General features: G+C 38.7%; 1 protein-coding gene across 1 annotated transcript in view; it reads right to left on the bottom strand.

Annotated features, from left to right (window-relative positions):
* Positions 1 to 8,311: 8,311 nt before the first annotated feature.
* Positions 8,312 to 18,596, bottom strand: part of cfap300 (cilia and flagella associated protein 300) — a 37,228-nt gene continuing 26,943 nt past the window's right edge. Inside the window, exons 6-7 of the mRNA XM_073041871.1 lie at positions 14,373 to 14,439; positions 8,312 to 8,846 (exon numbers count right to left, since the gene is read on the bottom strand). Coding sequence (XP_072897972.1) covers positions 8,715 to 8,846; positions 14,373 to 14,439 — 199 coding nt within the window. The 3' untranslated portion in view covers positions 8,312 to 8,714. The remainder of the gene's footprint in view (positions 8,847 to 14,372; positions 14,440 to 18,596) is intronic.

Consider the following 18,596-nt stretch of genomic DNA (forward strand, 5'->3'; position numbering starts at 1 on the left):
AAGATCTTTGGCCTAGTTTGAGAACTTTTAACCTTTATTAATTTTTATCTTATCCAATGTAGCTAATGCCCACTGATATAGCGTTACTCTCTTCTCCTGGGAATAGAGATGTATTCTTTTAGCAGCTCACACATGTCTATATCAGAAAATCTTCTTACCCCATTCAATATTGCCTTTCTTTCATACTTATTTATGCTTATATAATATGTTTATTTATGCTGATAGAAATGTTTGGGGGTTGTCTTTATACATTAACTGCTATTTTTGATGCATTTTATCCCCATTGTTTTTTAAATAAATCCTTTATAGTTTTTGTATACAATGAATATGATTATTTATCCAAGAAAATGGATTTCACCTACTGCCTAATCATTTTACAGTGGCCAATTAACCAAAAAAAGATAATGTAGATGTTGGAAATCTTAAGTAACACATTCAAAATGCAGGAGGAATTCAACAAGTCAAGCAGCATCTATGGAGGGGAATAAACAGTTGACATTTCAAACCAAGATCCTTCATTAGGACTGGAATGGAAGGAGGCAGAAGCCAGAAGAAGGAGGTGGGGGGGAAAAGTTCAAGCTGGCAGGTGATATGTGAGACCAGGTGAGGGGGTGGGTGGAGAAGGGGGATGAAGTAAGCTGGGAATAGGTGGAAGAGGTAAAGGGCTGAAGAAGAAGAAATCAATTAGGAGGTGGTGGTGGACATGGATGAAAGGAAGGGGGAGGGAACCAGAAAGTGGTTATGGGGTGAGAAGGTAACCAGAATGGGGAAGAGGAACAGAGAGGGGGGGAGGGGAGAAGTCACCAGAAATTGGAGAAATTGATGTCCATGCCATCAGGCTGGAGGCTACTCGGACAGAATATGAGGTGTTGTTCATTCAACCTCTGCATTCTGTAAGGATCGTTGTTATATCATCATTTGCCACTTCTGCCAGCTTCAATGGGATCCCACCATCAACTACGTTGTCTCGTCCCCTCACCATTCAACTTTCTGCAGGAACCGCTCTCTCCATGACTCCCTGGTGCACTTATCCCTTCTCACCCACACCATTCCACCTCCCCCCCCCCCCCCCACCTCATACCGTGGTACTTTTCCCTGTGACTATAGGAGGTGCAAAACACATCCCTACACCTCCCTAATCACCATCCAGGGACCTAAGCAGTTCTTCCATAAGAGTCAGAGAATCACGTACATCTTCTCCAAGCTATTCAATTACACTTGCTGTTTATGATGTGGTGCCCTGTATGTTGATGAGACCAAGCTTAGACAAGTCGATCATTTTGCAGAGTACCTGTACTTTGTCCGCGGTGACCATTTGAGCTTCTGGTGGCATGTCATTTCCACTCCTATTCCCATTTCCCACAGCAACCTGTCAGACCCATTTTCTCTATCTCTACAGTGAGGCCAAACACAAACACAACAGCATTTCATATTTGGCACTTGTAACCTACAATTCAATGGTATGAACACGGAATCTTACAATAGCAGACAACCCACACACACACACTGTGATCCTTTACCACTCCCAAAAATCTCTCTCTCTTTGTTCATTCCTTGACCGTAATGGTAGCTTGCGGCAAATTACAGATATGAATAGAGCTAAATAATTGAACAAATGCCCTAGCTTTTGCAGTTGAATAGCCAAACCATGACCAAATGATGATCAAGTGATTGCTAAATGTTACATATCACTAAAAATTGCTTTTAGTTAATTAACTTTTAATTAATATAGACAATATCTTGTTTGTAGACGCAGTATATTCCATAGAACTTTGAATCATTATCAGTATCAGTATTCAAAACACTGGACAACAAAGATTTTGCTTCCTGAAAACTTTTGGGTGTATCTTGTGGATTTGGGGCTGCTGATCATGAAAATCATCATGAAATTTCCCTATCACACACCAGGTTTTTGAAATTGTTGTTATAATTCATAATTCGTCAGAATAACTGATGCCAAGATTAAGGAAGGCATTTTTGTTGGTCCACAAATCAAACAAGTCATCAAAGGCAGGCATTTCGAAGAACTTCTATTGGGACTGGAGAAAATCTCATAGAAGGCATTCAAGGAGGTTGTTGAAATTTTTCTTGGCATCTACAGAGCACTAAACAACATGCATCTGGTTGATAATATGTTCTAGGCATACAAAACCATGAAGTGCAACATGTCACTGAAGATTCATTTTCTGCATTCCCATTCAGACTTCTTCCCTGCAAATCTGGGAGCTGTCAGCGACGGGCATGGTGAAAGGTTTCACCAGAACATTGCTGTCATAGGGAAACGGCATCAGGGCAACTGGAATCCATCAATGCTGGCTGATTATTGTTGGGACACTTTAACAAGAAGCCTTGGACACTGAGTACAAATGAAAGTCATCAACAAAAGTTTAGTTGAAATATTGCAAAGTGTCAGCGCCACAACGTACAGTAATTAAATGCATTGTATTCAATTGAAGTTGATTTCTTGTTTCTCCAAATTCCAACATGATACAAATTGTCTGAAATTATATTTGTGTTCAGCTTCAAGCAGTCTATCGTAAACAAAAAAAAATGAGGAAGCAACACTTGTCCAGTGTAATCATGTGTGAATTATTAGGTTGTAGGCACAAGTCCTTACATTCAGTAATCCACGGCTACATCTGCTGTATTTGAAACAATTTCAATAACCAATGCATAAAAATAGCTAGCTTAGTTCCATGGAATCAGTTAAATCTGTAATTTTCCTATCTCCACAACAGGTCTGCAGTGGATGCAATCTCACTGGCTTTTCACTCAGCTCTGGAGCTACTAATCAACTGCAATACAAACGTTAGGCCACTGTTCATCTGTTACAGCTTGATGTTTGTTCAACACTGTCATCCCCTCATTATTAGTCATCTTTGTTCCTCTGGACCTATGAACACATTTCTTGCTGTAACTGCTGGGGAATCTCAGGAAGGTTGTCTTCCACCATGTGGACTCCGATGACAATGCGTACTCACAGATCGATTGGTTGGATTCCATCTTATGGTTTCAATTTCATAAATTTTTTGGCTTGAATAAGTTTATCTTATCAAGCCCTATTATATCTAACTTTTTTTTCGACCCTCTTTTATGGATCAAGCCTTTGTATTATGGAAAACAAAAGGTATAACATGTTTTCATGATCTATTTTTAGATAATAGTTTTATGTCCTTTGAACAGCTATCTAATAAATATAATTTACCTAAAACTCATTTTTTTAGATATTTGCGGTTAGAAATTTCTTGAATAATATGTTACAGTCTTTTCCGAAATTATGTCCAATGGACATTACGGGAAAAATTTTAGCCCTGAATCCTTGCCAGAAGGGTTTAGTAGCCACCATTTATAATATGATCATGAAAATACAGCCAGAAGTATCAGAAAAAATTAAGAAGGAATGGGAAAAAGAACTTCATTGGCTTATACCCACTGAGCAGTAGGAGAAAATTTTACAATTAGTCAATTCCTCTTCTATTTGTGCTAAACATGCCCTAATACAATTTAAGGTTGTACATAAGGCTCATATGTCCAAGAATAAACTTGCTCAATTTTACTCTCATGTTAATCCAACCTGTGACAGATGTTATTCTGAAGTAGCTTCACTGACCCACATGTTTTGGTCTTGCCCTTGTTTGCAAAATTATTGGAAAGATACGTTCGGTATTATTTCAACAGTTCTGAATATCAAATTGCAACCGCATCCTATTACTGCAATTTTTGGTTTACCAATGGTGGATAATATTTGTTTATCCCCCTCAGCTCAATGGTTGATTGCATTTGTTACATTAATGGCTAGAAGATCTATCCTATTGAACTGGAAAGAAATCAATCCTCCAACTATATTTCAGTGGTTTTCTCAAACTATCTCTTGTCTGAGCTTAGAAAAAAATTAGAAGGGTTGTCTTTGATTCTTCAGTTAAATTTGAAGAAACTTGGAGACCATTTATCCAACATTTTCATATCAGTTAAACTGACTTTTCCTAAACCCTGCTTCTATTATCCTTAATTATTTGGATGGAGGTGCGGAGTTATTGACGCTATTGTGTATATTTGACATAATGCAATGGCCCATGTTGGTTAGGTTTTTTTTTCTTTTCTTTTTTGGGGATTTTTTTTCTTATTTACTCCCTTTTATCGTAATTATTATGAGTTTGGGAGGTTATTATATATGGATTATCATCTATATGAATGTATACATAACCTATTAATTATGTACTTTCAAACTCTGTATTCATGTTTCATTTATGTTTGTTTAAAATTAATAAAAAGATTTAAAAGGAGAAGGGATTCCATCAGTAAGTTTGAGGCATTTGGAAACATGTGCTGATGTTCCACATCAACTTGTATTTTTGGGGGCTAACTTAAGAGGAAGAGGTAAAGTAGAAGGTGCATGATTTTAAATTAAAAGTCTAGCCTTTTGCATGGCTTCATAATTTTCCTGTAAATCACAACTGTATCCTGATTGCATATCGGGAGATGTTATTACTGATCAGTGCGGATTGGTGATAAAATTTCCTCCTTGCTAACAGTCAACACATGCGCTTCAAAGAAGCCTACTTAGCCCACTGCTGTACACTATCTATACTCAGTACTGTGGCTACGGATCAAATGCTATTGATAAATTCACCGATGAAACCATGGTTGTTGGCAGAATCTGAGTTGGCGACGAGGAGTTGTATAGGAGTGACGTAGATTGACTGGTTGAGTGGTGTCGCATTGACAAACTCACATTCAGCGTCAGCAAGACCAAAGAATTGATTGTGGATTTAAGGAAAGGGAAGTTGGGATATCACGTATCAGTCCTTATTGAGGGGCCAACTGTGGAAAGTGTAAGCAGCTTCAAGTTCTTGGGCATCAACATCTCTGAGGATCTATCTTGGGCCCAACACATTGATGGAACCACATAGAAGCCACCCAATGGCTCTACTTTGTTATGAGTTTGAGGAGATCTGGTATGTCACCAAAGACTCTTGCAAATTTCTACAGATGTACTACGGAGAGCATTATGACTGTTGCATCACAGTCTGGTATGAAACCTCCAATCCACAGGATCAAAAAAGACTCAGAGGATTGTAGACTCAGCCAATTCCATGACTGACCCAATCCTCCCTGTCAAGAGGTGGTGCCTCAGGAAGATGCCATCCACTCTTAAAAATCCTCATTATTCAGGACAGGCCGTCTTCATGATACTACCATCAGTGAGAAGGTACTGGAGCCTGAAGACCCACACTGAATGTTTCAAAAACAACTTATTTCCCTGTCATCAGATTTCTGAACTGTCCATGAATTAAGACCGTAAGATATAGGAGCAGAAGTAGGCCATTTAGCCCATCAAGTCTGCTCCACCATTCAATCATGGGCTGATCCAATTATTCCCATTATCCCCACTCCCCTGCTTTCACCCCATACCCTTTGATGCCCTGCTAATCAAGAACCTATCTATCTCTGCCTTAAATACACCCAATGACTTGGCCTCCACAGCTGCCTGTGGCAACGAATTCCACAGATTTACCACCCTCTGACTAAAGTAATTTCTCTGCATCTCAGTTCTAAAAGGATGTCTTTCAATCCTGAAGTCGTGCCCCCTTGTCCAAGAAACCGCTACCATGGAAAATAACTTTGCCATATCTAATCTGTTCAAGCCTTTTAACATTCGGAAGGTTTCTATGAGATCCTTCCTCATTCTCCTGAACTCCAGGGAATACAGCCCAAGAGCTGCCAGATTTTCCTCATATGGTAACACTTTCATTCCTGGAAACATTTTCGTGAATCTTCTCTGAACCCTCTCCAGTATCAGTATGTTCTTTCTAAAATAAGTAGCCCAAAACTGCACACAATACCCCAAGTGTGGTCTCACGAGTGCCTTATAAAGCCTCAACATCACATCCCTGCTCTTATATTCTATACCCTTAGAAATGAATGCCAACATTGCATTCGCCTTCTTCACCACCGACTCAACCTGGATGATAACCTTTAGGGTATCTTGCACAAGGACTCCCAAGTCCCTTTGCATCTCAACATTTTGAATTCTCTCCTTATCTAAATAGTCTGCCCATTTATTTCTTCCACCAAAGTGCATGACCATACACTTTCCAACATTGTATTTCATTTGCCACTTCTTTGCCCATTCCCCTAAACTATCTAAGTCTCTCTGCAGGCTCTCTGTTTCCTCAACACTACCTACTCCTCCACCTACCTTTGTATCATCACCAAATTTAGCCACAAATCCATTAATACCGTAGTCCAAATCATTGACATACATTGTAAAAAGGAGCGGTCCCAGCACCAACCTCTGTGGAACTCCACTGGTAACCGGCAGCCAGCCAGAATAGGATCCCTTTATTCTCACTCTCTGTTTTCTGCTGACCAGCCAATGCTCCACCCACGCAAGTACTTTCCCTGTAACTCCACGGGTTCTTATCCTGTTAAGCAGCCTCATGTGCGGCACCTTGTCAAAGGCCTTCTGAAAATCCAAGTACGCCATATCTACTGCATCTCCTTTGCCTACCCTGCTTGTAATTTCCTCAAAGAATTGCAGTAGGTTTTCCAGGCAGGAGTTTTCTTTCAGGAAACCATGCTGGCTTTGGGCTATCTTGTCATGTGCCTCCAGGTACACCGTAATCTCATCTCTAACAATCAATTCCAACAACTTCCCAACCACTGAAGTCAGGCTACCAGGTCTATAGTTTCCTTTCTGCTGTCTCCCACCCTCTTTAAATAGAGGAGTAACATTTGCAATTTTCTAGTCATCCAGTACAATGCCAGAATCTATTGATTCTTGAAAGATCATCATTAATGCCTCCGCAATCTCTCCAGCTACTTCCTTCAGAACCCGAGGGTGCATTCCATCAGGTCCAGGAGATTTATCTACCCTCAGACCATTAAGCTTCCTGAGCACCTTCTCAGTTGTAATTTTCACTGCACAAACTTCACTTCCCTACAGTGGAAGATTCTTAGGCATTCTAGGATTTGTTGGTCCTATGGCAGTTCATTCTCCCTGATCTACTCATGCCTCAGAATACTGCTTATAGCTGGCTTGGAGACAGGAATACTCTCTTAAAGAGTAGGAAATGAACACCTTTGAGGAAGTAAACCAGTGAAGTCCAAGGACAACAAATTCAAAACCACCTGAGAACAAGACATGTATATAATCTGGTATATCTAAAGACCTAGACTATTCTTCCTAGATTGTGCATATGGAGCAACTTGTGCTTCAGAGGAGGTAGAGCCATGTTGTTTCCACTTGTCTTGGTGCTTTTAGTGAATATCCTCCATGATTTGAAGCCCTTGAAGGCTGTCCAATAGACAGTTCTATCTTCAGCTGTTTTGCTGACATTGAAGGAAAGGTTGCTACCATTATACCATGTCAGTAGGTTCTCTGTTTTCTTCCTGGACTCCAACTGATCATTATTTGAGATTTGGCTCACTATGGTGGGTCATCTGCAAACTTGTAGATGGAGTTGGAGCAGAATCTAGCCATGCAATTGTGAACATATTCAATAGACCAAAACACTTGGAAATCTACCAATAAAGCAAAAGCATGACATTATTTTAAGAGAGGTTCAAAGGTTAGAGATAACTAATCAAGGGCAGTTGGCTTATCTGCAAGCTGTTTATATTTGGACTAATATGCTAGTATAGACGAGGTAGTTGAATTTGTTGGAGTAGTACAGACGTACTTGTCTGAAGCGGTCATTAGGCCACTTGCACCAAGGAATCCAGCAGTAGATAATCATACTGCCCTTTACTTAGAACTTTGGTAAAGCCACTTACATCTTTTCTGTGCTGTTGTTAAATTCCTATGTCTCAATAGCACCTATATTTATTCCTATGGTGCTTTAAACCCCCAAGGATGATATCCAGTGAGAGGTTATTGAATCTCAAGGCCCCATTAAGTTGTTGTTACTCTTCATTATGATTTAGACCAAATCACATTTGGAGCTGAGACTGAGTTATGTGTGTAGTCATCATATACTCTCAACCTATTTGGTCAATAGAGTAGCTGGGTTTTAAAAAACCTTACAAGTCACTGCTAAAACTTCCTGTCTGCTACTGAACTGTTGATTCCACTTAAGTTCCAATATGAACTTTATAATTCACATAGTGTACATAAACATTAAAATAAGGTACAAAAAATCTAAATGAATGCATATATGCCACATGTGCCTTGTGCTGTGTATGACTGTTGGTATTTTGTTTTGCACCTTGGCCCCAGAGTAACACTGTTCTGTTTGTCTGCATTCATGGGTATTCGTGTGTGGTTGAATGACAATTGAACTTGAACTTGAACCGTGCACAATCCACAATTATTTTTAATAGTTTTTAAGCCATAGTATAAATGAAAATTGATGTTATTAAATTATAAAAATATTAATCACCTTGAAGGTTTCTAAAATAGTAAATATGTGTTACATCCACAAATACCTGTAATTACTAACATATATTTCAGAACAAAACACACAATAAAAGATAATCCCTAAGATACTTGTATATTTAGAAAACCAGATGATATGAACAACTGTGTTTGCAGAATACTTTGAAACTGTCTGCACTTAATCATCTCTTTACTAAAAATCACAGTTATGCAGAAAGATGGGCAAGTTTCAAATACTGGAATAAATAATTCTCATAATACATACTGCTTCCCCATAGAACATCCTCAGCTAAACACTATTGACACTTCAGCAAAGATACAGGATTGTAAGTAAGCATTAACTGCAGAATAATCCTCCTCCAAAGGAGTGGTATAGTACATGCACATGCCGCTTTATGGGATCTACGATGAGATAGGCAAAAGTCTGTTCGTGTTTCTTGGTGGAAGGATAACATAGGCCATGATCACCCTAGAGAGAGAAAAAACATACAGCGGCGAGCAATTAGTATCTAAATTTGTAATTTATTTACAAATAAAAATAGGAAAACTGTGCCATGTTGGAGGGCAACATTAGTCCCACAATCATAAAGTAATAGAGCATAGAAAGAGACACTTCTGTCCACCCAAGTCCATGCTGACCATCAAGTATTTTCCAGCTCCTAACCTGCAGCCTTCTATGTCTCTGTAACTTAAGTGCTCATCTATATATTTCTGGAATCTTGTAGATATCTTGGCCTTCAACAACCCCTCCGGCAGTGCATTCCAGATTCCTACCACCCTTTGGGTGAATGGTTTCTCTTTATACCTATATATTAAACCAATGCCTTTAGGGTTTATTTACACTTTTATTAGGAAAAAATAAAACATTCTATCCTATCTGTTCTCCTCATATCTTAATCAGGTTTCCCCTCAGCCTGCTCTGCTTCAAGAAAACCAAATTCAGCATATCCACCATTTCTTCAAAACTCCCAGCCAATATCTGAATGAAGGCAAGTATCTCATTTGACTTCCTAATTAGCCCATGTGGCCGTGTAGCTGTCCTTAAGGGTATTTAAACATGTGTCAAACTTCTCTTCAGTAATATTTCCCAGGGTCTTACAATTCATTGCATACTTTTCAGCATTCTTAGTTCTCCTCAGTGCATCTTCTCACATTTTTCAGGACTAAACTTAATCTATCATTTTAATAACATCAACATCGTTCAGTAGCCAAACATTAGCCTTATTATCAACAATACCACAAGTGCCTTAGTCATATGCAGACTTAATAATATCTCTAACATTTATACTAATGTGCATAGCACTGCAACAATTGCTGCCTTACACTTCCAATGACTATGTTGTCTATGTAGAGTTTGAGTGTTCTCACGAGACTGGTTTCCTCTGGGTGCTTCAGTTTCCTTCCACATCCCAAAGTTGGTTGGTTAATTGGCAAATAAGTTAGTCCCAGTGTCCAGATGACTGTTATAATCTGGAGGTGTGAGGAGGAGTGGTGGTCTGACTGTGGGTAAGTTGAAGAGAATGTGTCGAGAATCTGATGTAATCAATACAAGTACGGTAGGTGTTTCACAGATAGTAGATTGAAAGGTCTGCTTCTGTTCAGTATAAAACTATTTCCTTAGCAAGACCTCAGCAGCAATTTATGTGGTAGATAACCAGTTACAGGTTTCAATTCATTTAATATACACTCAAGCATCACCCTCTGGCTTTTGTTATTGTCAACTGTGGATCCATTTTGCCAGCTTGGCCTGTGAAAACTTACTACATAAACCACATTGTCTTCATCCATGTAATTTGTTTTCAAATTGGTCAGACAGGATCTCCTGCAAGCAAATCCATGTTGACTGTGTTTTATTAGTCTCGCTTTCCCAAGTGTAGATTAATCATGTATTTTTCCCAAAATCATTCCAATTGTAAACAGCATTTTTATAATTGTAAATTATAGACTTACTAGTCCATAATTATTTGGTTTGTCCCTATTGCCCTTTGAGAATAAAGGTCCAGCATTTGTTGTCCTTTAGTCATCAGGCACCATAACTGTGACCAGTGAAGATTTTAGAAGTCTCAGTCAGAGACCCAGCACTCTCCTTCCTAAACTTCTAGAGCAGTATGGGATACATCTCATCAGTCCTTGAGGATTCATTTACCTTTAAGCCATCTAAGACATCTAATATTTATTCTGGAATGTCACTGTCTCCCTCCCTGAATCCTAACAACAATGTCTTTCCCTTAGTGAACATAGATTTAGAAATATTAATTCTATCTACATTCTCTGCTGTCATCTGCTGATTGGCCCTTGGTTTCCAAATCAGCACCACTCTTTCCATAGTTATGCATCCTGCCCATAAAATACTGATAAAATGAATAGGTATTTTCTTTTACCTTGTCCATCAGTGATATTTCAAACATCTAATTTGCCTCCTAATTTTTTTAAACTGCTGCCCTTTCATTTCTATACTCCTGTTGGGCCTGATTCTGTTTTATGATATTAAAATTAGCCTTAAATCTAATTCAGGACCTTCATTTCTGATCATTCCTTATACATTTGTATGGCCACCTTAACATTTACAGAGTTATTGTCAATATCTCCAAAATGTTCTTCCATGGTCATACCCATCAATTGACTGATTAGATACCCCAAAATTATCAGTGTTACAATGGAGTAAAGAGAATTATGGAGGCATGAGAGAGGAGCTGGCCAAAGCTGAATGGAAGGGGGCGCTAGCAGGGGTGATGGCAGAACAGGAATGGCTGGAGTTTCTGAGAGCAATTCTGAAGACACAGGATAGATACATCCCAAAGAATAAGTATTCTAAGGGGAGGATGATGATGAAACTGTGACTAACATGGTTGTGAAGATGTTGGGAGTCTATTATTAAGGATGAGGCTTCTGGGTACTTGGAGGCACATGACAAAATGGGCCAGTCATCATGGTTTTCTTAAGGGGAAATCTTACCTGACAAACCTGTTGGAATCCTTTGAGGAAATAACAGGCAGTGGATGTTGTTTACTTGGATTTTCAGAAGGCCTTTGACCAGGCACTGCAATGAAGCTGCTTAACAGGAGACCATGGTATTACAAGAAAAACACTAGAATGGATAGAAGATTGGTTGACTGGCAGGAAGCAAAGGATGGGAGTAAAGTGGGTCTTTTCCAGTTGGCTGTCGGTGACTAGTGGTGTCCTACAGGGATCAGTTTCAGGACCCCTTCTTTTCATGTTGTATGTCAATAATTTGGATGATGGAATTAATGGCTTTGTGACCAAGTTTGAGGATGACACGATGATACTGTAGGTAGAGGGGTAGGTAGTGGTGAGGAAGCAGGGAGACTGCAGAAGGACATAGACAGGTAAGGAGAATGAGCAAGTAAGTGTCAGATGGAATAGAGTGTAGGGGAATGTATGGTCACGCACTTTGGTGAAAGAAATAAAGACGTGAACTATTAATGGGGAGAAAACTCAAAAATCAGAAATGTAAAGGGACTTGGAAGTCCTTGTGCAGGATTCCCTAAAAGGTAACGTGCAGGTTGAGTGAATGATAAATAAGGTAAATGCAATGTTAGCATTAATTTTGAGAGGACTAGAATACAAAGCGAGGATGCAATGCTGAGGCTTTATAGGCATTGGTCAGACTGCACTTGGAGTATTGCGAGAAGTGTTGGGCCACTTATCTAAGAAAAGATGTGCTGGCATTAGAGAGGGTCAAGAGGAGATTCACAAGAATGATACCGGGAATGAAAGGCCAAGATAGAGGATGTTTCCAAGAGTAGAGGATTCTAGGACCAGAGGGCACAGCCTCAAAATAGAATTGTCAATTTAGAATAGAATTGAGGAAGAATTTCTGCAACCAGAGGGTGGTGAATATGTCGAATTTATTGCCACAGATAGCTTTGGAGGCCAAGTCATTGGATACATCTAAAGCAGAGGTTGATGAGTTCTTGATTAGACAGGATGTCAAAGATTACAGGGAGAAGGCAGGAGAATAGGGTTGAGAGGGATATTAAATCAGCCAGGATGGAATGATGGAGCAGATTTGATGGCCCAAGTGACCTAAATTCTACTTCAAAATCTTAAGGTCCAAGATTCGGTTCAGTACTTGCTTTCTCGTTCTGGACTACAAAAAGCTCAAAAAGCTCTTCTAGACTCCACCTTCTACAAGTCTTTTCACACTCAGGCAATCCCAGTTAATACTGGGGAAATTGGAACCCCCTACAGCTATAGCCTATTAATCTTTCAGCCCTCTGTGATTTACCCATAACTCTCTCCTCTATCTCCCAATGATCTTTGAAAAGCCTGTGGTTACATCCAGAACAAATTAGTCACCTCTTTTTTGTTTCTTAATTGTATTCATATTTCTTTATTTGAAGAGCCTTCTAACATAACTTTTAGACTCCTTAATTAATATTGCTATGCCACCTCGTCTTTTAATTTTCCATGTCATACCTGAGGATTCTTTACCCTGGAATATTAAACTGCCAGTCCTGCTCTTGTTTTATACCATGACTGTGACAGTAATAATATCATAATAGTCATAATACCATGTGTTAATTAATGCATTAATCTCATCTACTGTATCTCTTTTCCTAGAAGTAAAATTTACTCTTGGATTCATGTCTGTATATATTCTGCATTCTGGAATGTCTTTGTTTTTCTTCTTTATTTCACTGTACCTCCCTCCATCTTTTCTGAGTAACATTCCCCTATCAAATAATTTAAATCTCTCTGAACTCTCTTGTTTATACATGTATTAAACAGCAGAGTTGTCATCTGCCGTAATTGTTTTTAAGATAGGTACATTTATACCAAAAAAATCCTCCATGGTAATATGCTAAATATTCAATATCACAGAAAGATCACACTAAGATTAGAGCAGTCTCCTAGCCTTATCCTGATTGGAGACCAAATGGATGAGAGGATCTTCAGCTGGATCACTGATCTCATGCATTTTGAACTGTATATTTAATGCAACCACAAACAAATGCCAGTATGAGTACTGGCTAGAGATGGAAAAACTAAAGTAAAGAATGAACCCCCTCAAATATTTGGGATTATTGACTCAGGCAGGTTAAGAGCTTAAACCAGAGGCTACAATGTATTTTATTCTAAAAGTAGAATCAGTAATATTGGCACATACTAATGATAAAGGTTAGAGCTTTCCAAGTCTTTATAGTTCAGACAGGTATAATGTTTGTTCCACTACACTTTGTGTAAAAATATGTTTACTAATTTCAGTCCTAGATGCTTAGCCATTGGATAGTGCTCCATTGTTGTTTCACTGGGTCTGTACTGTTGGATCATTTCAAACACTTCAAGTACATCTCTGTTCAACCTGATAATCCCAAATGAATACAACTGAAGGTGCATTATAATTTAACCCTTCAAATACTGAAAGTATATTGCATTTCCTATACTATTTCCAGGAATTGTATAGCTCTCCTGAGATGTGGAACAGAAGATGAATACATATCATAGATGGTGCCTAACTAAAGCTCATTGTAATGAAAGCATTACCCCTGTACTCCAGCCCTATTGACAGGAAAATAATCTATTAGATGCAGTGTGGATTCTATTAATTTATGCATACTTTGCTCCCCTTGTTTCTTTATTAAGAAATATTGTCTTCAATGTGGATAATCTCAATCTGATATAGTTCTGGAAATCCACTTATGTCCTGATCCGTTAATTTCTGTGGACCAGTATCATATTAGTAGGAGTGTTCATTCCAGGCCCAGGCAAGTTTACATTAGAAAGAGAGTGAGAAATTACCAACTGGTTAAAAAAGCAAACAAAGAAGAGCTGTATTTAATTTTATGTCTACTACTCCAATCTAGATATTAACACTATTACTTCATATTAGTTCAGATTTGTGCTAAAGTTTATGTGTGAATAGATGTTCACCTTCTAATATAGCCAAACTTAATTCTTAGTCTTCTATCTTTAAGTCAGCATTTCAGCTCATTCTACAGTCAACACAGTTCCACAGGAATTTAATACTTACACTGGCTGTAATCTTGAACACTGTAGAGATGACACGTATACCTTTTGTATCAGGATCTTTCTGTACACTACAATAGAAAGTTGCATTTGATTATTTTACAGTGCAGATCTCAGCTTTAGTTCTTTCATTGGTTTGAGACCTGACTGCAAGAACCTTCGTAAATTACTATGGAATATACCAGTAAATTATTAAACTTGACAAGCAGTTTCTCTTTTGCTCCTGCTTTCTCTGACTTAATGAAAAGTAAAATAGGAGCAGATCTAATACAGTGCCTGAGGTAATTTAATGTCAGCGATATAGTTTGCAGGTCCTACAGCCACAGATAACACGAGATTCTGCAGATGCTGGAAATCCATAGCACCCACCAAGGGCTGGAGAAACTCAGCCAGTCAGGCAGCATCTATGGAAAGGAACAAAGAGTCAACTACACCTCCCCATTCACCTCCTCTCTCCCCACCACTCAGAACCCCAAACAGTCTTTCCAAGTGGGGCTGCAAGTCTGTCGGGGTCATCCACTTTATCCCATGCACCCAGTGCAGCCTCCCCTACAGCAGTGAGATCCATCATAAACTGGGGACTGCTTTGTCAAGCACCTTTGCTCCATCTACAACAAACAGGAATTCCTGGTGGTCAACTATTTTAATTCCACTGCCCATTCCCATTCCAACATGTCAGTCCATAGCTTCCTCTACTGCTACGATGAGGCCATTCACAGGTTGGAGGAGCAGTGGCAACCTGACAGCATGAACATTGATTACTTTAACTTCCAGTAATTCTTCCCCTTCTCTCTCTTTCCATTTCCCCATTCTGGCTCCCCTCTTACCACTTCTCTTAACCTAACCTACCTATCACCTCTCTTTGGTGCCTCTCCTCTTTCCCTTTCTCGCATGGTCCACTCTCCTTTCCAGTCAGATTTCTTCTACTTCAGCCTTTTACCTTTCCCACCTGTCATTGGCCAGATTCTCACCTCATTTTCCCCCTCCCCCACCCACCAACCTTCCTCCTCACCTGGCTTCACCTATCACCTTCAAGCTTGTACTCCTTCCCCTCCCTCCACCTTCTTATTTTGGCTTCTTCTCCCTTCCCTTCCAGTCCTGATGAAGGGTTCTAGCATGAGACATCGACTCTTTATTGCTTTCCATCAACGCTGCCTGAACTAGAGTTCCTCCAGCATTTTGTGTGTGTTACTCTAGAGTCACAGATAATTCCTCTTTCAGGAAAGTGGATATCCATGAATGCTCAAGAATATTGCTTGCAAGAGAGTGAACTATGCACCTGGAGCCTGAGATGTGTATATGGAGGAAGAATGAGAAGGAATACTGAAGATTTAGAAAGGGAACTGGCTGGTCTGATTAACGTAGTTAAACAACTAGAAAAATATACACATCTTATAAGGATATATATATATATATAGGATGAGGATAATTATTAGTATAATTTTAATATTAGGGAAAGGAGAGATGTTAATCTGGAAAAATAAGGAACTTAATGAATAATTGACAGAATGGTGTGAAAAGAAAAATATGCAACCTTTATAAGTAGACACAAGAGACTACAAATCTGGGGGGAACACCAAAAGGTGATACTCTAAAAATTTCATAAGTAACCTGGTTTCATTGCAAAATAAAGCAAAGACCTATACTGTAGTGACAGACATATAAATTGAATAGGTAAAAAATTTACGAAGAGAAAATTTACAAGGATGTTGCCAAGACTTACAGACCTGAGTTATGGAACTTTATTCTCTGGAGTATTGGCGAATAAGGGGAAAGTTGATGAAGGTATGCAAAACTATGAGGGGTATAGATAGGGTAAATACATGCAGGCTTTCCCCCCGGATGGGTGAGACTTGAACTAGAGGTCATTGGTTTAGGATGAAAGGGGAACTATTTAAAGGGACCCTGAGGGGATACTTCTTCACTCAGAGGGTGGTGCAAATGTGGAATGAGCTGCCAGTGGAAGGGGTGGGTGTGGGATTGATTGCAATATTTGAGAGAAGTTTAGATAGATACAAAGATAAGAGGGGAATGGTGGGTTATTCTCTTGTGGGAGTAACTGGGACTAGGTAAAACAAACACATCCACATGGACTAGATGGGGCAAAGGGATTGTTTTCATACTGTAGTGCTCTGTGGCTCTATAAAAATCAAAGATATATAAATTCAGCAAAACTTATGGAATTTGTGGAATGCTCTGCCATGGACTATGGTGGAGGCCAAGTCCGTGGGTATACTTAAGGCGGAAGTTGACAGTTTTCTGATCAGTCAGGGCATCAAAGGATATTGTAAGAAGGCAAGTGTATGGGGTTAAGTGGATCAGCCATGATGGAATGGCGGAGCAGACTCGAACCTCCACTCATGCAACATTTCATTCAAATGCACTAGATAAGGAGGAGCTTGGCTGAATTATTCTTTTCTATCAACAAGTTTGTAAGCCCATCTTTCTGAAGTGAAAGTGTAGTTAGAACCATGTGCCTGAGTCAGCTATAAAAGATGAAAATGCAGGCCATCTAAAAGAACTGTTTCAAAGGGAAAGGGTTGAAGCAGAGCTGAAAAGTGCAAAAAGCAAAGCAAATAATGAAACTTATTTCAAGGAATTAAAGATTGTGTACAGAAAGCTGAGCTGAAAAATAATCAGTAGGAGCCTGAATGATTTTCTGGTAAACCACAGTGAAATCCAGACATTAATGTCATTGTTATTCTAAAACCCTGAAACAATGCACCTTCACTTACAAAAAAAAGAAAAAAAAAGTTTTTTGCTCATTATTTAAACTTTGAGCTGTGGGAATGTAGTAAAAATTCCATGAATAGAAAATCAAGGAGGGTTAGATAACAATGTGAGCAACTCAATTGAAGTATATAATATTAATTTACATTAAGCTCCAGTAAACCAAAAAGAGTTACAAATTTCATTAACAAAATGTCCAACCTGAAAGTCATTATTGTTTTCTATCAATGTTTAAATTATGAGGGACCTTCACAGAAAATATCATACCCTGCAGGTCCAAGGTATGGATTTAGGTCCAAGCTAGGGAAATGGATTTAAAATAATTGCTAAAGTAATTGGAATGGAGGTGAGGAAAAGATTCTGCCCAGATGTTTGGCAAGGTCTGGATGTCTGCCTAAAAAGAATGCAGAGGATATGGCAAGAAGGCAGGTGTATGGGATCAGGTGTGTCTGGGTTCAGCCACGATGGAATAGCAGAGCAGACTCAATGGGCTGAATGGCCTAATTCTACTCCTATGTCTTATGGTCTTATGGGATGTGCAAATAATGCAGAATATGAATGGAGGCAAATGTTCAGAGGTAAGATGCTGGAAGAGGACCTTGCTGTGGCAACAGTGAATTACGATCTTGTGGAAATAGCATTAATATGGCTAAAACCTGAACAAGAAACAAAAACTTAGTGAATACACTACTGCATAACGGCTTGACAGTATGTGAAAGTAGAAAGCTAGGAAATGAATTACTGTATTTACAATTCTATTCAACAGTACTAAACAGTGCTCTCCTTGCTAATCATTCATGATGCAAAAAGATGTTCCAAAATTGCAATACATCTTAAGGACAATAAAACAGAACTTATTCTATTGCCTTGGGATTCAGTTAAGATCAGGAAGTAAGCACAGTTTTTTAAAAAAGGGCTACCTCATTGAAATTAGGGTACAACTAAATCAAATAAACTGAAGTAGTTCGTTCAACAATTAGATGGGAAGTAAAACATCTTAATGATAATATAGCGGTATTGTGAATGTTAATACCTCAAACCACCAGATTTTACTCAAAGTTCATTAATGCATAAAGTTTGTTCCACTACTCTTTATATAAAAATGTTTCCTAATGTCATTGCTATATACTTAGCCATCTTAGGATAGTAAAGTGAAAAGGTGAAAGGAAATCTGGTTTACAGATATGCTTTGCAACGAGAAACAAGATGAAAACCATTGTGAATGAAAGAACAGCAGAAACACATGGCTAAAACTTGCAGAAGAAAACACTGTTGTTTTAGTGATGGCTACCATTATTAATACACAAATTGTACAACAAATTCATAGATTATAAGTCTCTACAACTACCTAGTTAATTTATACCATTGCTCTTTGCACAGATAATTACTTTTGAGAACTTGCTGGATTTGCACATTAATTAAAGTTAAAATTGTGATATAAAATGAGAAATACAATATCACTGTCATAAAAACTGCTCATACAATATCAACATCTCGG

Source organism: Hemitrygon akajei, chromosome 4 (assembly GCF_048418815.1).
Source record: "Hemitrygon akajei chromosome 4, sHemAka1.3, whole genome shotgun sequence".
NCBI lineage: Eukaryota > Metazoa > Chordata > Chondrichthyes > Myliobatiformes > Dasyatidae > Hemitrygon > Hemitrygon akajei.